Source organism: Columba livia, chromosome Z (genome assembly GCF_036013475.1).
Source record: "Columba livia isolate bColLiv1 breed racing homer chromosome Z, bColLiv1.pat.W.v2, whole genome shotgun sequence".
NCBI lineage: Eukaryota > Metazoa > Chordata > Aves > Columbiformes > Columbidae > Columba > Columba livia.
Window position 1 is genome coordinate 10,701,252 of NC_088642.1, and position 21,291 is coordinate 10,722,542.

The 21,291-nt window shown below is 52.9% G+C and overlaps 1 protein-coding gene across 12 annotated transcripts in view; it reads left to right on the forward strand.

Annotated features, from left to right (window-relative positions):
- Nucleotides 1–16,484, forward strand: part of RUSC2 (RUN and SH3 domain containing 2) — a 65,584-nt gene extending 49,100 nt beyond the window's left edge. For 9 of the 12 annotated variants that reach the window (XM_021295354.2, XM_021295356.2, XM_005508056.3 and 6 more), the window contains 10 exons: nucleotides 2,847–3,632; nucleotides 4,163–4,363; nucleotides 5,864–6,007; nucleotides 7,118–7,194; nucleotides 8,857–9,031; nucleotides 10,013–10,118; nucleotides 11,167–11,213; nucleotides 12,776–13,757; nucleotides 14,412–14,585; nucleotides 14,885–16,484. In XM_021295354.2, the coding sequence (XP_021151029.2) occupies nucleotides 2,847–3,632; nucleotides 4,163–4,363; nucleotides 5,864–6,007; nucleotides 7,118–7,194; nucleotides 8,857–9,031; nucleotides 10,013–10,118; nucleotides 11,167–11,213; nucleotides 12,776–13,757; nucleotides 14,412–14,585; nucleotides 14,885–15,065 (2,873 nt within the window). In that variant the 3' untranslated portion in view covers nucleotides 15,066–16,484. The remainder of the gene's footprint in view (nucleotides 1–2,846; nucleotides 3,633–4,162; nucleotides 4,364–5,863; nucleotides 6,008–7,117; nucleotides 7,195–8,856; nucleotides 9,032–10,012; nucleotides 10,119–11,166; nucleotides 11,214–12,775; nucleotides 13,758–14,411; nucleotides 14,586–14,884) is intronic. The other 3 variants (XM_065047143.1, XM_065047144.1, XM_005508059.3) reach the window with 1 other exon arrangement.
- The last annotated feature ends 4,807 nt before the right edge of the window (nucleotides 16,485–21,291 follow it).

Consider the following 21,291-nt stretch of genomic DNA (forward strand, 5'->3'; position numbering starts at 1 on the left):
ATGCCAAGTACCAGACTGCTTCCTTTTAATGCCCTGAAGATTTCTGGCAGGAGATAGGAAGAACATGTGACTCATTGCTGTGGCAGGTGTGGGAGAGATTTTGGCCTTTGGAACGAGAGTGTTTTTGGATATGATCCTGTTTGTTTATTGGGCCTTGAACATGCACTCTGTTCAGGATGGCAGGGAGGGCGGGTCTCTACAGGAGCAGGCAGCAGGTATCAGCCGTCTAAGTTTACAGAGGGAGTGCTTGGAAGGAGCAAGAGCTGCTCAGGAAGGAGGGGACAGAGAGGAGCTCTCATGACAAAATTCCCCAGCAGTTCTTACACCCCCTGCTGCGATCCCTTCCTCTGCACTGTCACAACAAGAAAGGCATTAGGGCTATGGGGAAAGCTCCTGCCTGTGGCTGGAGATAGAGGCAGAGCTGCCTCGCACCAGCTGGGAGCCACATGCGAGCCTAGAAGGTCTGAGGAGGCACTAGAGGGAAAGCAAGCCCTGCTGAAGGTTAGCTATAGGGAGACAGGACTGGAACACACTGCATGCAGCAGTAACACCAGGGGTCTGCTTGGAATGGGTCCTTTGTCCCAGCATTCAAGGTGCAGCCTCACCAGTGCCCAGTACAGAGGAACGATCACTGCCTTGGTCCTGCTGGCCACAGTAGTTCTCACAGTATCACAGTATGTTTGGGATTGGAAGGGACCTCAGAAGATCATCTAGTCCAATCCCGATGGCAGAGCAGGAGCGCCTAGATGAGGTCACACAGGAACATGTCCAGGTGAGTTTTGAATGTCTCCAGAGAAGGAGACTCCACAACCTCCCTGGGCAGGCTGTTCCAGTGTCTGTCACCCTCACTGAGAAGAAGTTTCTTCTCAAATTTAAGTGGAACCTCTTGTGTTCCAGCTTGATCCCATTACCCCTTGTCCTATCATTGTTTGCCACCAAGAAGAGCCTGGCTCCATCCTCATGGCACTCATGGCACTCACCTTTTATATACTTATAGACATTAATAAGGTCCCCCCTTAGCCTCCACTTCTCCAAACTAAAGAGACCCAGCTCCCTCAGCCTTTTCTCATAAGGGAGATACTCCACTCCCTTAATCATCTTTGTTGACCTGTGCTGGACTCTCTCCAGCAGTTCCCTGTCCTTCTTGAACTGAGGGGCCCAGAAACGGACACAATATTCCAGGTGTGGTCTCACCAGGGCGAAGCAGAGGGGGAAGGAGGACCTCTCTCGATCTACTAACCACCCCCCTTGTAATACACCCCAGGATGCCATTGGCCTTCCTGGCCACAAGGGCACAGTGCTGGCTCATGGTCATCCTGTTGTCCACCAGGACCCCCAGGTCCATTTCCCCTACATTGCTTTCTAATATGTAATTTCCCAACCTATACTGGAACCTGGGGTTGTTCCTGCCCAGATGCAGGACTCTACACTTTCCCTTGTTAAATTTAATCAGGTTATTCCCCGCCCAACTCTCCAGCCCGTCCAGGTCCCTCTGGATGGCAGCACAGCCTTCTGGCGTGTCAGCCACTCCTCCCAGCTTAGTGTCATCAGCAAACTTGCTGATAGTACACTCAATTCCCTCGTCTAAATCGTTAATGAATATATTGAATAATATTGGCCTCAGTACTGACACCTGAGGCACTCCACTAGATACTGGCCTCCAACTAGACTCTGCACCATTGACTACCACTGATACAAGCCAGGACACTGTTCACCTTCTTGGCCACCTGGGCACACTGCTGGCTTACAGTGGGGGACAGGCAAGGCAGAAAGTGCTGCAGTAAGCTGGGATGCGGCATGGATAGCAATCAGGGATCCCAGTCAGCCCTGTGTGTGCATCCAGTCCTGTGTGTGTTTTGCACTGTGTGCATGGCATGTCACCCTTCAGCTTTGTCCCTTGGGATACTGTGGCCCCACCAGGAGCTACAGACATGCATAGGGGATCAGCCCAGCACACTCCCTTAAGGACATCCCTGTTAGTTGTTTGATGGATCAGACCAGCCTTCTCTAGGTTTGGAAGCTCTTTTAATTCTGCTGTGGTCTGAATGTCCTGCTTGGATCTGGTATGGGCAGGAGGAGGAAGGAAGTGGTTTGTTCAGAGGTGGAACAGTTACAGGAGGAAGAGGAGGGAAGGAGAAGGGGAAGCAAACAGCCTTTCCAACAGCACTGAGAGCAGTGTGGGCTGCTGAGCTGCGGTGCTATTGCATGTAATGCCTGTGCTTGGCTGGGTGAGTTCTCAGCACATGTGATAGGGAATGGTCCTTCGGGATAAAAAATCTTATGGTACCACAGTGCATTGGGCCATGTCTTTGTGGTGTGGCCTGGGCAGAGGCATGTCAAGGGCAGGAGCTTGGGGCCATGACATTGTGCTGTCCTGAGAGCAAGGCATGGGGAAGGGGTGTGGAGGTGGTAACCCTGCCAGGAGAAACAAGCTGCTGGCCCAGCCCTCTGTGCTTCAAGACAGCTGTCAACAGCTGGAAACTGTGCATTAGGGCCACATGTATTTACCATGCCAGCTCATGATGTCTGTAACCAGTTCAGACTTGAACCACTCTGCATGTGTCACTGACCTCTAGCTCATCCTCTTTCTCCCTCAGCTGAGAACGTGCAGATGCCCCATCCTTGGAAACATCCAAGGCCAGGCTGGACAGGGCTCTGAGCAACCAGATCTGTTTGAAAATGTCCATGCTCATTGCAGAGGGGTTGGACTAGGTGACCTTTGAAGGTCCCTTTCATCCCAAGTCTATTCTATGATTCTATATTCCCTTTTGCCTGCGATCTGCTGGGCTGATGATGACTGTCCCCCTGCCCGTCCTCACACTCTGTCCTCCTTTCTCTCCTCAAAGGTGGTGGCACTGACAGCAAGCCTGTGGTACGCTACAGCAAGGACCAGCGTCCCACAACTCTGCCCATCCAGCCGTTTGTTTTCCAGCACCATTTCAGCAAGCCACCCAAGGCCCGTGCCCTGCACAGCCATTTTGCCTCCAGCCTTTCCCAGCTCTACAGCTTGTCCAGCAACCGGCCTGCCAGCCAGCAGATCTCCTCCAATTCCCACTCCTCAGCCGTGGCCACCTTGGCAGAGCAGTCAGGGGTGGTGGGGAGCCAAGCCCACAGCACGTTCCTGACCCAGCGCTCAGTGGATGGAGCTGCCTCCCGCAATGATGGCTGCATGAAGAAGACTGCTCCTGAGACAACCCGGCCATCCCCCCTGGGGAGTTATTCTCCTGTGAGATGCAACGTGCCTTTCTTTCAAAACGTGGAGTCCTCTTCGTCGCCCACCACAGAGCGAGCTGGAGAGAGCCAGCCCCCCAGGAGCAGGTCCTGCCCCATCTCTGCCAGCCTGCTTCCCACCAGGTCTTCCCCTGCTGTCAGTGCCATGCAGCCCTCCCAGGCCACCAAAGCTGATGCCCTGAGGCAAAAGGAGAACCCCAAGCCAGTTCTCAAGAAGGAGACATCACTGGCATCAAGCCCACCTCTCTCCGAGTACCGACTCCACAGTGGGTCCCTCCCGCCGCTCTCCATGGGTATGCCCATGAGCAGGGTGGGAGGCCATGCAGATCCCCACTGGAGAAGTGGCAGCGAGACCAGCAACTCTGGTCCCCTGAGCAGCATGGGAATACGGCCCCTCAATGGTAGGTACCTATCTTCCAGGACATGTTAGTCTGGAACATCTCCAGCTCCCTATGGCCATGGCTGCTCCCTACAGTACCACCCACCTGTATAGCCACAGCCCGGGCCAAAATTGCATCTGGGTGCTGCAGTGCCAAACAGCCTCTACAATTGCTCTGCCTGCAAAAGAGAGTCCTGCACTAAGAGCATGTCTCTCCAGTCCTGACTCCTAGACTGTGTCTCTGGAGAAGGCATCGTGGACCTGCTGATCTTACAGCACCCCATGCCACGTGCTGGCACCCTAAACCTGCTCCCTCTATGCCTGCAGCCACAAGGCCACCCAGGACCCTGCCCTGCTTTTCCAGGCTGTGGCCCCCACCTCCCTTCATGTTTATGTGCTAACGACCTGGAACGCTGCTGGACTTTTAACTAATGTGCTGTCTGTCTTTCTCTGTCCCTCCTCTTTCTTCTTCTCTCTCTCCCCATTTCCCCTCCACATCCTCTTGTCTGCTCACGTCCTCTTGTCTGGTGCTCACTGCCTGCGGCATCCTAGCGAACCACCTCTCCCCCCAAGCGCTGAAGTGGCGGGAGTACAGGCGAAGGAACCCCTTGGGTCTGGATCGTGTTTCAGGGCTGCCTGGCTTAGCAAGCAGCCTAGACAGGAGGCAGCAAGAGCCCCGGCTGAACCGGGGGAACCCCGTCTTTGATCTCCCAGGCACTCTCAACACCAGCCATTTCCACGGCAAACTTAACGGTGCGCACCTACTTTCTGCTGGGGGGTCTTGGGAGGTGGCCTTGGGGCTCAGGGTCAGACTCTTTTCAGTGGTGCCCAACAACAGGATGAGGGGCAGTGGGCACAGACTGGAGCATAGGAGTTTCCATCTAAACATGAGGATAAACTTCTTTACTTTGAGGGTGACAGAGCACTGGTAGGGGCTGTGGAGTCTCCGTCTCTGGAGACATGCAAAATACGCCTGGACACGTTCCGGTGTGATCTGCTCTGGTGAACCTGCTTTAGCAGGTGTTTTGGACTAGATAATCTCCAGAGGTCCCTTCCAACCCACACCATTCTGTGATTTTGCGATCCCTTGGGACTCAGGTTCAGCCTGGACTCATCACTGCTCTGTCTGCTGCTGGCAGGAGGGATGATGAATTTGATCATAGGTGTAGAAGAGGAAGGTGAAAATTGCCTCACTGATGGGTATACTCTGTGTGGAGCCCCCTTTTTTCTCCACAAGCTGAGAACAGTTGGGTCCAGATTTGGTCTGGATTGAAGAGGAAAGTGAATGGCCCAAGAGGTGGCTCAGACCTCAGAAGTGTCAGCTTGTAGTTCATGTCCCGTTCAGGAGTTGTAGCCCTTGGAGATGTTGTGTTGGTGCCACATGGGGTCTGCCCATCTGTTGCAACCCTGGCAGCATGGCAGGTGCTGGGCTGTAGCTTCCATGGACCAGCTGTCAACACTGTAGGGCTCCGTGGGACTCTGTCTTCTCAAGACTTTGCCCTTAAGATCTTACCTGTCCTCCAAAACCCATGCAGGAAGGGCTGAGAGGGGCTGGCTGCTTTTGGCTGAACCTGTGAGAGTCCTCTGGGGAGAGCAGTGGGGTCTGTCTGTGGAAGGGAGAGGGTTCTTCAGGCCAGTCCCAAGTCCAGGAGGGAATTATCCAAAGCTCTACACCTCACTCTGCCAACCAGAACAGTTTCTCCATCTGCCTTCATGGGAAGATGTCTAGTACAAAGCTGGAGAATCAAAGAGTTGGAAATAGAGCACATGAAAGTGCTCCTGCAGAAGTCACCTCTTGAAAACAGAGGCCATCCCAGGGGACAGGCAGAAGACATGTAGTCTGTTGCCCATGGATGCCTGTGTGTGACAAGTAGTAACTCTTTCTGTGCTTTACTTCTGACCCCATTTGCAGGAGCTATCCACACAGCAGCTCTGAGATCCTGCTGCGACAAGATTTCCATTAGTACCAGCCCATGGGGGTGAACCTCCCACAGCATCTTCCAGTGCCTGTGAGCCCCCACTCAAGCTGGGGCTGGATGTTGGGTGGGCTGTGGGGTTGAACTGCACAGGCTCACATTGCAAACCATCGCTGGTAGAGTCGTGAGCCTGTAGCCCTGCTGTCCCAGTCTTGGAAAAGCTGAGGTGGAGACTGTTGCTCATGCAAGTTGCTTCTGAGAGAAGCAAACAATGTGGGAGAGGCTTCAGTATAAGGGCGTGGGGCTGATCTTTCTCCCTCCTGTCTTGGCCCTGCAGGACAGTCTATGAGGCAACTACAGCTTACCTACACTGACTTCTTCCCTGACTACTTCTCACTAGCAGAGAAACCCCCTGCTGAGTTCTGCCTCTCCCCAGATGGCAACACAGAGTCCATCTCTATCGACTTGCTGCAGAAGAAGGGTGAGTCTGTGAATCTCTCATGAAGGAGGATGTGGTGTAGCACAGCATAAGGTGAACAGTGCTTCTTCCTGTCTCATCTCATCTCTGATGATTTCTTTCATCTCATGATGAGATGATTTGTCATTTCGTAATGGTTGATTTCACTGCCTTTCTGTACTGTAGCGTGATAACTGCATGTCTCCCTGGACTGATGGCTGTTTCAACAGCAGGTTCTTGCACCATGAAATATGCCACTGAGTATGCTGGAGCAGTTTGCCCCAGGAAATGTGATTAGAAAGAATCTTGAGTCCACAGGAAAGTGCAGAGAAAGCAGGCAGGCACAGGAGTATGACTCTGCAGGACATGCTCCCACCTTTGCCTCACTATATATGGGTAGACCTGTCAATCCATGTGAGGTGGCAGGTGTGCTAGGCTGAGCTTTTGTAATTTGGGTAAAAGGTCTGTTGGGTTCTACATGGTAAAGTGTTTATGTAAAAGGGTGGGAGAAAGGATTCCAAAGCAGAACAAGGTACAGCTGTGATGAGATCCATGACAGAGGCAGGCTTAGGGACTGGGTATTATGTAAGAGGCAAGGGATGTGCACAAACGTTCCATGTCTTTGCCAGCTATGTGTTGGTAATTACCAAATAGCAGCTTTCCCCTCTACGCCACTTCTCTTCTTGCATCATACGGATGCAGATGTTACGTTTCCCAGCACTGGTTTGTTACTGGAAACCATTACATAGCTTGCCAAAGGCATGGCTTCTGCCCTGCCACCCCATAGGATCGAATCAACAAAAGACTCTATTGCCTCAGACCCCATCTCTGCTCCCTCAAGGGATGGTCTGGGTAACGACAGTCCATGTCTCTTGGGAATATTGACAGGGTGTCTTATCCTTCAGCTAATTCTAAAGGTTGTCCTGCTGCTGGGCTGGTAGGTGGGTGTTGGATCCAACAGGGATAGATTTGGTGAGGAATTAGGAGGGGCTCTGCCATTTTTTTTTTGGCACAGAGGATGTGTGTGTTGTCATGGGCTTGAAATGCTGCTGCCTGATTTCTTCATTAAGTGTTGGATTGGGGTCTGTCCTGGAAGCCCTTCAGGCAGCTCTCTGACTTGGTCTTTCCCCCTAGGCCTGGTGAAGGCAATCAACACTGCTGTTGACCTGATTGTGGCTCACTTTGGAACCAGCAGAGATCCAGGGGTGAAGGTAAATCTTGCTTTCAGTTTGATTTCTCAACATTATGGGTGACATGGAGAGGATGGGGAAAGATTGTCTCTCCATTCTCTTCCTGTTTGAAAAATATGGGGTATTCAATGAAGGTAGTAGTACCAAGAACAAAACGAAGGTGACTATATATCATGCAGCTGATAGTAAACCTGTGGCAGTTCTTCCTGCTTGATTGTGGGGGTGCTAAAAGATTATGTGGATTTAAGGGAAGATTGGAAAATTACAGGGAAGGGAAATTCATTGAGGTCTACTTAAACACATAGGAATAATGTCCAGCCTATGTAGTCTCTGAGTCAAAAGTAGTTGTAGTCTGGGAGAGAATTAAGGTAAAGTATTATATATATGTTTACTCTGGTTTCATTATTTCTTATACACTTACTCATGGCTCAAATGAGAGGGGATACCAGGCTAGCTGGACTTCTGGACTGTTGCAGTACACCAGCTCTTTCTTCCCATGTAGTGAGGAGTTGTGTCTCCCTCCTCCACCCATCCCACAGCAGCAGTGTGACACTAGTTGGAGATGACAACTGCCCTGGAGTACCATCCCTAGGAGAAACCTGACTAGGACAGATTTCAAGCCCATTCAATGTTATCTCAGACCCCAGGGTAATTTGCCCCTCATTACTATTGTTACTGATGCAGAGATTGCTGTGCAGCTTAACCAGAGCTGTTTGGATTCTCATAGCTTTTTAAGGCTTCACTGTGAACTTACTATTCTTGCAGTTCTGGTTTGGAGAATAATTGCAACATTTCCCCATTACTTTACTTACCAGAAAATGCTGTGGTTTTGAGCTGGGGTTTTGTTATGCATCAGTGTTCCAAAGGCTGAGCATTCACCTGTCAAGAGGCAGCAGCCGTCCCTGATGCTCCCACGCTCAATAGATCTGTCAGGATTATTCCTGACCCAGAAGTTCAATCTCAGTTCAGGGCCTTTGTGGACCCATGCCAACCAGCCAGTGTAATTCCAGCTCAGCTGGTAAAATCTGTGCCCTGAACACAACTGCCTGGAGCCACCAACACAATGTGCAAAGCCTGGGGCTGATCCCTATGGATGGACCCCTCAGCAGCTCAAAGACCAGCTGCAGCAGTATATGTCCCCACTCTGCTGATGCTGGGCTCTTATACTTTTCCTCACCTCATCCTGAGCTCTGTCCATCCATTTTACCCTTACCCTGTTTATTTATAGTAATCCCTAGGAATTACAGCTCTGCATGTCAGTGAGTTAAGTGTTCCTTAACCCCTCGGTGATGGGAGTTCCTATTTCACTTGCTGCTTCCTGCTTCAAAAATAGCAACAAGAAAATCTAGAGCAGCAGAAAAATCCCCTACTCTTCCTCCAGCAGGACAGCCTTGTTATACCTCTAGGGAGGACCAGGCATCCCTTCTAACTGGGATATCCTCTTCCCAAGCTGTTGCCTCATCCCAGCCTGGGGCAGACATTGCAAGGAGCAACCCAGAACTGGTGTATGAGGCAGCCTGTATGGGGAAGAGCCTGCTTGTTCAGGGAGCTGTGGAGCAGCATCATTGTCTAGATATTGCTTGCTAGGTGTCTGTGGTAGGCAAGTGGGGCTGGACTGTTTGCATGCATGTGTACCTTGTGGAGCACTTACCAACACTCTCCCTGTCACCTGTTGTCCTTTAGGCCAAACTTGGAAACAGCTCTGTGAGCCCTAATGTGGGGCATCTCATCCTGAAATACCTATGCCCTGCTGTCCGGGACATCCTGAGTGATGGGCTCAAGGCTTACGTCCTGGACATGATCATTGGCCAGAGGAGGAACATCCCCTGGAGTGTGGTGGAGGCATCTACCCAGCTAGGTATGGAGGGTCTGCAGTGATGCCCATCTCTCTGCGGTACTCCCATGTTGTGGCTGAGAGGGGCTGGGGAAAGTTGGCTGTAAGGATGGGGATGCAGAATAATACCCAGCTCCCTGTATGGAACAGGGTGCACCTTGACCTTCTCTTTGCAAGGCGGTAGAGCTGCTGCTCTGTTCTTCCCAAATATTTCTTGTCATTTCTCCTGAAATTTGCAGATTTCCAGGATCTCGTATAACAGGCCCTAGCAAAAAAAAAAAAAAAAAAAAGGAAAAATGAAACAAAACAAAACAAAACAAAGAATGCGCTTTTTTCCTGCTCTGAGTTTCCAGGGTATTTCTAGACCTTCATCTTCAACCCTGCACAGCTACTGTGTAAAGCAAAGTTGTGCTATAGCCTGGTCTGTAGGAGAATTTGCACACATAACTCACTTGGCTCAAGCATCCCCACAACATCTGCACCTTCTTCTAGTACCAGTCTGCATCCCCAGGCTGTGAAGGTGGCTACCATGCAGGAGAACTCCTTTCTAAGGTTACAGATGGCAAGGCCACACTGATTTCTGCATCGCTGAGAGCTCACATCCAGGGTTGGGAAGCTGCCCAGCCTGTTTGTGGTAAATCACCAGCTCTGGGGTTTTCTATCTGATTGCAGACACCTCAAATTAGAACAACCCACCACAATATTCTGTTTACCTGCTTATTTTGAGACAAGGGCCATGATTGTCCCTCAAGTGTGGGAGGCAGGTCCTTGTGGTATTGAAACTCTCCAAGAGTTTTAGAGTGGCAGTTTGGGACACACCACAACCCATGTCCCAGACCACATGTTGGGATGGAGCGAGCTCATCTTGATGTTTGGTAGAGGGGCAATGCACATACAGGAATGGGCACACAGCCAACATCTGTCTTTGCCTTGATGCCTCTTCCCATGGTGGTATTTTGTCTTTGCTGGCCACAAATAATCTCAACATTTTGCTTCTCTCCGTAGGCCCCTCTACAAAGTTGCTGCACAGCCTCTATAGCAAAATCAGCCAGTACACGGAGCTCACCAACCACACCATGAGGTTCAACGCATTCATCTTTGGCCTCCTCAAGTAAGCAGACTCCCTAGGCTGGTTGCGTGTCACTGTCCAGTGCTGGCAGCAGATGCTGGTCCTCAATTGCAGGCAGGCACAGTTGCCAATGAAAAGACTTAAGAAACCTGGGAAACTGCTCCCAAGCTGTAGATGAGGGAATGAGCTGTGAGCCTCAGGGAACTCCAGAAGGATAAAACCTACCCTACCAGGCCAGAACTGAGAAGGGGTGGCTGTAGCCAACTGAAGAACATTGTCACCTTGCTTTAACCCCAAAATGTGAGGTGGTAAGAGTCTGTCTGTCAGGGTTCATGTAGGGAAAGATAGAGCATGAATAAATTACTCATGAAAAATCCCTACTTAAATCACTGATTCCTGAAGTTGCAGTGCATCGCAATGCATAAGGCTCTGAAGGAGAAATTGCCCTGATCCAGGACTCAAGGCTGACCCTTCCAAGCTGGATAAGCAGAGTGCACACTACACTCAGTGTTAAATAGAAGTAAGTAGTGATGAAGGGCAGAGTGCTGCTAGGATGGTCTTTCCCTGATCCTCTCCACTGGTCAACAAGAGCTCTGGCAGTGGAGAGAGTTGCCAGGATTTCCAAATGTTGAGGAACCCCTACAAGCAGGAGCAAGCTCTTCGCTTCTGTCCCCACTGAGGGTGTTCCAGGTCTCCTCAGCTGGCACAGGATGCCAGCATACCTTGGGCAAAGCCTGCAGAAGTGGTCTCATCTTCATAGGTGATTTGCCTCTTCCATATGAGCCCTTCTCAGCAAAGCTAAGCTCTGCCAAAGACATAGGACCTAAATTATGAGGAAACTTCTGGAAACATGGTTGTTAGGGGTTATGGTTGCACAATGCCTCATGTAAAGCAAACTGGGTGGCTCCATGACAGGCTGGGTACCTGTGATCTGTGCATGCTGATGGAAGTGAGCCACCGTCCTTTCACTCAGTCTTGAAGTTCACAAGGTTCATGCTGTATAAATGCCCTTTCCCAGCCACCTTTCTTGAAGGAGATGAGTCAATTATCACTTTTTATTTCTTCCTCTGCTTGTTTTCCCTTTCTGCAGTATCCGATCCTTGGAATTCTGGTTCAACCACCTCTACAACCATGAAGGTAAGAGCCTAAGGGCTATGGGCTGAGGCATGGACCAAATTCTGCACAGTGTAGAGCACAGATGTAAACTCTGGGGCATGTGTGTCTCTTGTTGGTCTCTCAGTCTGAGCTGCTCCCTTCTGCTCTGAGCTGAAGGACTAGCCTACACGCAGTCCAAGTGCACGTGTTGCTGGAAGGCCACTCAGCAATAAGGAGGAAGGTGGAAGTCACAGCTCCATGCAGATCCCTCCACCTGTGCCTGGACAACCATGTGCTTCCCGGCTGCAGATAGTATCCAAGGCTTTCACAGTACCCAAGGCTTCCACTTCTACTGCAGATCCCTCAGTCTACTCACAGGAGACCAGATCTAACCCTCCCCAAATTTTTGCTGTCCCTGCCTAGTGCCTGAGAGCTCTGTGTGGCTGGAGCTGTGCACACTTCGCTGATACCCTTCAGGCATGTGAAATGGAATGGAAAACTTCGTGCCAAACAAAAGGCACATTTTACTAGATTTATCTGTTTTTTCGACCAGAAATGGTTTTAGAGCATGCAGATCAGCCAGCAGCATGACCAAGCTGCCTGATGCCTAGAAGCAGCATGACTAAGTGCTAAGAGCTCAGTTAGACAAACACCCCTGACCTGCTGTATCCTCTGAGAAGGCTGCTAGCTCAGCCTGTGCCCAGCCCAGAGCCCCAGGTGCTGCAAGAAGTCCATCCTAGTGTCTTCTATCAGGTTTGGGACCTGACAGCGGACACTTTGCAGGTCTTCACATGCAATCAATATTTCTCCATGGAGCAGACAGGAGAATAGACTTACCTTTGTACTGAGCCGTGTGGCAAAAGAAAGCACCCTGTATTTCTGGAGCAGAAGATGACTGTCTGTTTCAAGCCAACATTAAGAACTGGAAGTAGCTAGAGGTGTCAAGATGATGAAGGTTAGGTAAAGGGGTTGGATATAAGGTGCAAGTCACGTCTGTGGTGTAAGTTTAGTATCTCACTGGGGCCTAATGGCCACAAATCCTGTTCCCAGCTCACTCTCTGGGAGAATGAGACCCAACAACAAAGTTGAGGTGGTGGAGCACTGTGGAGGTGGTCAAATGAAGGATAAATGCTGCAGGTAGAAATGCTAGTTCATTTTCTGTTAGGATCCACAGTTCAGCGCAGCCAGGTCCCTCGAAAGACAGTATTCAGATGTCCCTGATTCCTCTCTCTTCAGGGGACTGGTAGTGGCCAGATCTGCAGCTCCTTGTTTATCTCCAAGAGGTGGGGAAGAGAATTTTAAGGTGTGCCAACCCTTTGATGCTCTTTATTCACACCTTCCTGTTATGGTGTTATGCGGCAGAGGTCATCCCGGTGGATAGTCTAACAGGCATGTCCTGGCTGCAGATATGACTGGAAGCAGGACCTGGGCCAGTTTGCCCAGAGCTCTCAGAGCATCTGGTGCTCCCTGAACCAGTGCTGAGCCTCATGCTGTAGCCACAGTTGTGACCAAAAGCTAGTGCCCAACTCCTTTCCCCATAGCTTCACCAGCTTCTTGGTGGCTGGTAAGGGTGTCTCCTCTAATAAATGTCTCTTGCCCTACAGATATCATCCTGGCACACTACCAGCCAGTGGGCTTCTTGTGCCTGTCTCACAGCGTGTGCCAGCCTCTTTTCGAGGAGCTGCTGCTCCTGCTCCAGCCTCTCTCCCTGCTGCCCTTCAACCTAGACCTCCTTTTCGAGCACCACCTGATGCAGATGGGCAAAGAGCAGCAGCAGCAAAAGGAGCTGCTGCGCGTGAAGCAGGACCTGCTGCTTTCTGCACACTCCACCCTGCAGCTGATGCGAACGCGGGGCAGCAGTGAGGATCCCGATGGCTGCAGCGTCACCCCTGAACCATGCAAAGTGGGTGCCAGAGATGGTGACATCTCACCCAGCCACAGCCCTCAGCAAGCTGCGAGTGAGAGGGTGAAGGGGGTGGGGGCCTCCTGTGGAGACGGTGACAGGGAGGAGGAGCGGAGGAAGGTACAAGAGAGTACGTGGGAAGAGAAGAAGGACAAGCAGGCGGGCTGGTGGTACCAGCTCATGCAGAGCTCTCAGATTTACATCGAGGGCTCAGCTGAAGGCTCGAAGTTCATCCGCTATGAGAAGAAGAAGAAGGCTCTGAATGCTGTCCCCAGGACAGCGGAGACCCATAAGGCACCACCCCCCCGTGAAGGGGTGGTGGAGGGTGCAGAGGCTTGTCCCATTGCTGAGGGCACCTTGGAGGAGAGGCCCAAGGCTGCCAGCAAGCCAAGTCCTCAGCCTGTGGAGGAGCCCTTGGAAAAGCCCCAGCAGGTACTGGTCAGCGAAGAGGTGAAGGAACGGAGCTGGCCCTTCTGGATGGGCAGCCCCCCAGACTCGGTGCTCACAGAGCTGAAATGCAGCAAGGAGAAGGAGACAGGGCTTCAGCAAACATTGGGAGCAGCAGCAGCCACAGCCCCTCAAGAGGAGAGCCGCACCAGTGCATCAGAGGGCAGCCAACCCATCAAGTGGGGCCACTTGTTTGGGTCCAGGAAGGTGCAAAAAGAGCCCAGGCAGCCTAACAGGTAGGGACGGGGACGGTTTGGGGCTGGAAGGGGCTGGTTAACCTCAGATTGCAGCAGTGCTGGTGGAGGTCGGGCCAACCATCGACCTGTTGCACCATGGTGGCACATGAGAGACAGTGTGTGAACAGAGAGGTCTGTCACTCCTGCTCAGCCCTGCCCGCCTGCCTTAATTCCCACCACACCACCATTACCCTCTTTGGCTGCTGACCTTGTTCAAACCTATCTCAGTGGTTTTCCTCTCCTGCTTGAGGTGTACACCTGCCTTGGCTCCTAAGCCTCCTCTCTGGGGCATGGGATCCTGCTGCACCACCCCCATCATCATTTCATCCCTCCCAAAAATGCATGGTAAAAGAGAACAGAACACAGAACCATCCCTGTGGCACACAGCAGGTGAGGAGGAGCCATTAAGTTGCCCCATGTACCTGAGACCTCCCTGCCTTGCCTCTCAACCTGCACTCTTCTTAGTTCTACAGCCCCTGGAAATGTGCTTCCCAGCCTAGGCCATGGTGTGTCTGGGGGATGCTGAGCCACCCCCATCAGGAGACAGCCTGGGGACTACAGTGTGCTGTATGCACAGAGCCAGACCTCTAAGGCATGACCATGCCGTGAGAGCAGCTGCTTGCCTGACAACACCTGCTTGTCTCCTTCTTGCAGGTTGCCCTCTGGCTGGCTGAGTTTGGACAAGTCTGTGTTCCAGCTGGTGGCCCAGACAGTTGGGGCAAGCATGTGGCGAGAAGCAGCTCCTGAGCCAGAGCCCCCCCAGCCAGAGTCACCTGAGGTGCCCCCCGTGGCACGGCCAGCGCGAGGGCTGTCTCCTCACCCTCCATGGTGAGTGGTACTGCGTGGCCATCCTGCGGGTCCTGGAACATGGTGGGTTGTGGTTGGCACGGCTCTGCCTGGTCTGCTGTGTACTTGTGGGACAGGGGATGTTTTGGGGCAGTGATGTAGCTTGCGCATCCATCCACCCCAACTCTGCAGTCTGCAGGCAAGGGGCATCTGGGAGCCTGGCTGTGTAGGGAAGCAGGGCATGTTTTCCTCGCTTCTCTGTGCCCATGGTGGTCCCTCGGCTTCAGCAGGATTAGTCTCCTGTGGTGAACTAACCCTTTCTCCTCTTTTTTTGTCTGCAGCGAGGTGAAAGCTCTTTGCCATCACATTGCCACCGAGGCAGGACAGCTGAGCTTCAATAAGGGGGACATCCTGCAGGTCATCTCCAAGGTGGATGGTGACTGGTTGCAGTGCAGCCTCGGCTGTGAGAAGGGGTTGGTGCCCATCATGTATGTCACCCACCCAGAGGACGAGGACTATTGACGTGGCTGGGAGGCCAAGCACAGTACCGTGGGCTGCTGAGGCTCCTTTGGGGAAGCCCACCCTGCCAGAGGAACAGACACAGCTTCTTGCTAGTTTCTTACCTTTCTTGCCATTACAGAATACAGTAACCATAGATGGTTCCTTCTTGCTCCTCCTTGTGCAGCTGCCAAAGGCCAACTTGGCCCCTGAGGTCTTCTGTGAGCTGCACCTTGTATTGCCAGGCATCACCATGCATGCAGCCACACCGGGGACCACCTGAGACCCCTCCACCCCACACCACCCCATAGCCCATGGACTCGTACATAGCAGGAACCCAAGCAGTCCCGGCCAGGGCAGTGCTGCCCTGCTGCCTGGCTCAGTTTTGTGCTGGCTGTCCCCTCCTGTTGGGTGGCAGTGAAGTCTGCATCTTTCAGCATCCCTGGCACCATCAGCTGCAGGGGTGGGACAGCCATTCATTGGGAAGGTCTCCGCAAGTCTGGGCTGATGGGTTGCATTGTGGCTTGATGGGGGGCCGCGAGGTAGGTTCCCCCATGCTGGAGCAGCCCTGTTCTGATGTGTTACAGTGGTGCCCGGTGGGTTTTAGAGAGAAGGGGCCCAATACTGCCAGGCTGCAGGGCTGGGGACTGTGCCTGACCACAGCCAGGGGAGGGGGAATGGGGCAAGTGTGTGTGTGTGGAGCAGAGGGGTGTGTGGGGTTGTGAGGAAGGCGTATGGATGTTCAGTGTTACATAGATCCGGGACAGGTGGTGCCACCCTTCTCAGAGGTGGGTGTTTTTTGGGGTGGCCCTGTGCCCTCCATGCAGAGCACAGAGCCAGTGCCTGGGAAGCCCTGGGATGCTCAGTGGAGGGGGGTTGGAGGGGGGGGGGTGAGGGCAGGGTCCCTGTCTGAGCTAGGGATGCTCTTTGGAGTTGGGGGCAGTGCTCCTGGCAGGTAGATCGGGGGGGCTCCCAGAGGGAGCCAGGGAGGGAGGGGTGGTGCTCCCCTTGGCATAGGGTTTCTGATCTTGCTGAGCAGTGCCATGGGGTGGGGAGGGGGGGGACAAGTGTCGTGCACGAGCACAAGGGGATGTTGGGGGTCCTGGGGTCCTCGGGAGAGGCAATGCCAGGCGACCCCTTGCCATGTTCATGCCGCCCGCTCGGTTGGGGATCATCACCTGCCTGTCAGGTGGAGAACAGTGTTAATGAAAGGCCATGCCAGTATTTGGTACCTTGGCCAGGTTGACGCTGCTCACAGCATCGTGCCTGGGCTGGCTTTTCCATGGTGAGGGGCCCTGGTCTTGCAAGGTTACCTCCTGCTTGTACATCGCTTAGCTGATATTGCACCGTATTTAATTTGTATTTCCCTGTTAGAACAAGGTGTCTCGCCTTTATTTATTTCTTTATTTATGATGCATATTAATAAAAAAGGTGCTGATTGAACTCCCTGCTATGCAGCCTTGTGATTTCAGCCCGTCCCTGAGAAGGGTCTGAGGGTTATCTGTGCTGGGACACAGCACTGCAGGCTTCATCCAGCCTCCACCACAGCCAACAGCAGACCTTCAGAAGGAGATACTATGTCCCCAGCTATCAGACCTGTCAGTTCAGGCTTGGGGAACTACATCACATCATCAGATGATGGTATGTCTTGGAGAGGCGGTGTTGTTTGAGGTTCCTTGTGCGTGCTGGAGGGGGACCAAGCAGAATTCAGACAAAAGCTCACACCATTTCAGTTGGGCATCTGCTTCCCCAGGGTGCTCCATGTATTGTCAGTAAAGTGTCCATAGGTGCAACCAAACTGGAAATTTTAACCCACAGGCAGCAGCAGGTAATTCTGAGCATCCCAGGAAGGAGGCAGTGAAGTATGGGTTGTGGGGCTGTGGCACCCAAGCTGGGACCCAGAGCCTGGGACAGCCTTGCCACAAGGCTCAGTGGCTCTGGGTCACCCACAAGGACAGTCTCCAGGGCTTTAAAACTTAGACTTGGACAAGAATTGGACCTCCAAGTCCAGCAGGAATGAGCCCCAAGAGCCCATTCCTTCCCTTTACACCCCAGTAGCTCCCAGGAGAATGGAAGAACTCTGCTTAAGGCTCCAGCTTTTGCTGCAAGGATGCCATGCTGGAGTTCCTTGCGACCATGTGGACAAATCATCTGTGGTGGTGGAGTGAGTCAAAACAGCGGAAAAAACATCCAGAAGTGAAGAAGCGTTAACTCCAGTCCTGGCATGGAGACACGTGGAGCAGCCAGGACTTTAACCAGTCTCTCAGAGGGAGTGGTGGTCAGGCTGTTTACAAACTGCATGGAGCCAGGCTGTTCTCCCCACGTGCATGGGCTGACCCAAAAGGGGAAATGGACCGTGTGCTGGCAAATAGCCCCATGAGCTGAGTCAGCCCCACCGTGGCAGAGGGGATTTCCAGCAGCCTGTGCTGCCAGGACTGACACAGAACGGCTCACTGTGTGTTCACTGCCAGGGCAGCCCGGGATGCAGGGGGACGGTAGTGGGCTGGTTATGGTGTCAAAGTCTGGATTTGGGGTTGTTGCTACAGTGTTTGCAGCTGTTGAAATCTTCTTCAGTGTCATCTGGCCAAACTCAAGCTGCGTCTGGTTGGTGGTTACCAGATAGCCTGTCCCCATCTGGGGCTGAGCACAGGACATGAAACTGTGAAGCCTGCATGGCTGGAAGACATGCAGCAATGTGTATGGGGCAGTGGCTGCCACTGCTGCTGCTGTGGTTGGGTGGCCTTGCTGGTGTCCTGGTCCCAGAGGGTCACCTGTGGGATCCTGATGGGGATACAGAGCCATGAGGCTCTGGAGGCAGGCAGAGCCGGGAGAGGAGCTGCCGGGTGCTGCTGTGTCCTGGAGCCGATCCTGTTGTGGGGAGGCCAGCTCAGCCAGCCCCTGGCACAGGGACCTCAGCATCCCTTGGTACCCGTTTGGCTGGGACACAGCAGCAGCAAGGTGGGTGCTATGGGTTGCTGGTGGTGATGGAGAGAGGGATTAGTGCTGGTCCACAGCCTTGTGAGCACCTCCAGAGGAGATGGGAGCAGGTTAGATGGTCATGCTGTATCCATCACCCCTCCTGGGTGCTTCCCTGAACCCAAACGCAGCAACCCTTCACTAGTGAACAGTGCAGGTCCCTGACTTTGTCACTGCACTAAATAAAGTTCCTTCCCAACCTCCTAGTGCAGGCTGCCTGCCAGCACTGGCTCCATATCCCCCTGCCCTCCACAGGCATGGGACAGAGGAACTGCCAGCCCCATCACCAGTGCCACCCCATCACCAGTGCCAACTTCAAATGTCCTGAGGTGCAGAGCGAGCCCAGGGACAGCTCTGGACCAGCAGCAAGATGCACAGTCAGTCCTGCCCTTCACATGTCCCCTGTGCAGGGTCCTGGAGCAGCAGCAGTGTCCTTCACTCCTGTTCGTTGAAGGCAACTTCAGCCCCTGCTTGGCAAAGGTGCTTCTGGCATCCTTGCACATCATGGTGGAGATCTTGGCAAAGAAGTGCTGCGCTCTCAGGCTGAACCCTGGAAACAGAGCATATAGTATATGGGTAGCAAAGAGGAGCCCAGCTTCATGGAAGAGGGATCTGCTCTGAGGTCGTGGCAGGGGACTATGGGACCCAGTGGTGTGGGAGGTAAAGGCGTGGGGTGACAGCATGGCTGGAGGCAAATTAAAGGTGCAGTGGGAGTCCAGACATGACGTGTGCATAGGGACATAGAATCACTGAGGGACACAGAATCATTGAATCATTTTGGTTAGAAAAGACATTTAAGATCGTCAAGTCCAACCTAGCACTGTGAAGTCCTCCTCTAAACCATGTCCCTAAGAACCCCATCTACATGACTTCAACACCTCCAGAGACAAGCCCCAGCTGAGAGGCAGAGACCTGCTGGTGCCAGGGGTCCTGGCAAGTCCCCTTGGACCTTCTCTGCCTAGGTCATCATTGTCTGGCTCATCTCCAGGCTGAGGGCTGTGAGCATGGCCCCTGGATGACTGCCAGGACTGAAGCAATGCACATGGAATCAGGACAGTCATGGGGAGGCGGGACAGGGATGCACATGCAGTCAGGACAGGCAGCCCCAGGGTGAGCACAAGGCCCTGGAGGTCTGCAGCCACAGCAAGAGAGCTGTCTTCAGAGGAGTAACCCCATGGCTGAGCCACGATGTTATGAACAGTTATTAAGGACAGACCACAAACCATGCCAGCCAGCAAGGCTCACAAGAAAGCAAAGTGTCTCATCACACGGTGCTGGTAGCAAGCAGCCAGTGTCAGGCCTTGCAGAGAAGTGTGAATGTCATGTCACCACAACTGTGTGGCACCTGATGGAGAACAAAGAAGGTATCACATTAGCATGGGAGATTTTCAGGCACATATTGGGAAGGGGTGAGGGGAAATGCCTTTCCTCCTCATGTCTCTCCTGGAAGCCAAAACCAGTGCTCACCCTGCCAGCATCCAGCAGTTAGTGACACATCCCCAAAACCCTCAGCAGCCATGCCATACAGGGCAGGGGGTGCCAGGCTGAGTGTGGGCATGCAGGTTGTTCTGACACCTCTGCAACCACTGCTTTGGGGACATCAAACCATATATGAGCTCATACTAACCCCCAAGAGCTTTGTGCATGCCCAAAACAGCTGAACATCTAATGGTATTCTGGGGTGCCTTAAGGAGAATATGACCAGACAGCTGAGGGAGGTTATCCTCCCCCTTACTCTGCCCTGAGGCAGCTCCATCTGAAGTTCTGTGTCCAGTTCTTGGCTCCACAGTTTAAGAAGGACAAGGAATTACTGGAGAAACTCCAGTGGAGGGCTACAAAGATGATTCCTTCTTACGAGGAAAGACTGAGGGATCTGGGTCTTTTCAGCCTGGAGAAGAGAAGCTGAGAGGAGATCTTGTCAATGCTGATAAATATCTCAAGGGTGGGTGTCAAGAGGATGGGACCAGACTCTTCAGTGGTGCCCAACAGTAGTATGAGGGGCAACAGGTATAGGCTGAAGCATAGGAGGGTCCATCTGAATATGAGGAGAAGCTTCTTTGCTTTGAGGGTGCCAGAGCACTGGAACAGGCTGCCCAGAGAGGTTGTGGAGTCTCCTTCTCCGGAGACACTCAAACCCACCTGGACACATTCCTGTGTGATCTGCTCTGGTGAACCTGCTTTAGCAGGTGGGTTGGACTGGATGATCTCCAGAGATCCCTTCCAAACCCAGCCATTCTGTGATTCTGTAACATCCAGCTTTCAGACTAGCCTAGCTGCAGCATAGCCTGGGTACAGGCCAGCTCCCTGCATGGTGGCTGTCACAGCTTGGGGTCATGGGAGTGGTTTCACAGGTCCTTAGTCGCTGTGACCCTGCTCATGGCAGTAGCCCAGGAGTGCTGAGACAGGACTAGAGGCTGGGGCACAGCCTGGTTCCCTTCCAGCGGGATGAAGGACAGAGCTGCAGTTATACCATCCTGGGAGTGAGCGCTGAAACTGGTGTTTGCCGTGCACAATCCCTTCCTTGGCCCCTTCGCTGGCTTCCTCTCTGCCTCAGTGCCCCCATGTGTACAATGAAACCCACGATGTTTCCTCTGAATGAACTTCAGTGGCAGCATTACTAATGAGTGGCTTTCATGCCCCAGAGCTCCTGTTTCCCCTTACCGCGATGCTCATGGCCCAAGAACCAGTCTCTGTGCACAAGCAGCTGTGCGTGGTCCATGGGTGAGGGGACAGGGGAGATTTAGGTGAGGACTGGCAAGCCAGGTGGTGCTCCTAGAGAGCATCATGCAGGGGAATAGCATGTGTGGGTGCAAGCACCACCTTCCATCTGCAGGCAGGAGGCTGGGAAAAGGCAGGAGCACATCCACTGAGCTGTGGCCTCAGCGACTGAGATGCAAAGAGGAGAGATGCAAACCTCTTTGCACCACAGATAACGTTTGGGAACTGGGATCCCAACCAAAAGGTGCTGGAAAGATTTCAGAGGAGAGAATGGAGCTGGTGAAGGGTCTGGAGCACAAGTCTGATGAAGAGCAGCTGAGGGAACTGGGGCTGTTTATCCTGGAAGAGGCTGAGGGGAGACCTAATCACTGTCTGCAACTACCTGAAAGGAGGTTGTAGCATGGAGCGTGTTGGTGTCTTCTCCCAAGTTACAAGTGATAGGATGAGAGGAAATGGCCTCAAGTTGCACCAGGTGTCACGGTTTAAGGCAAGGCAGCAATAAACCGTGGCAGACGCTCCCTGTTATCCCCTTACTTCCCGCCACCCCTTTCCTTTA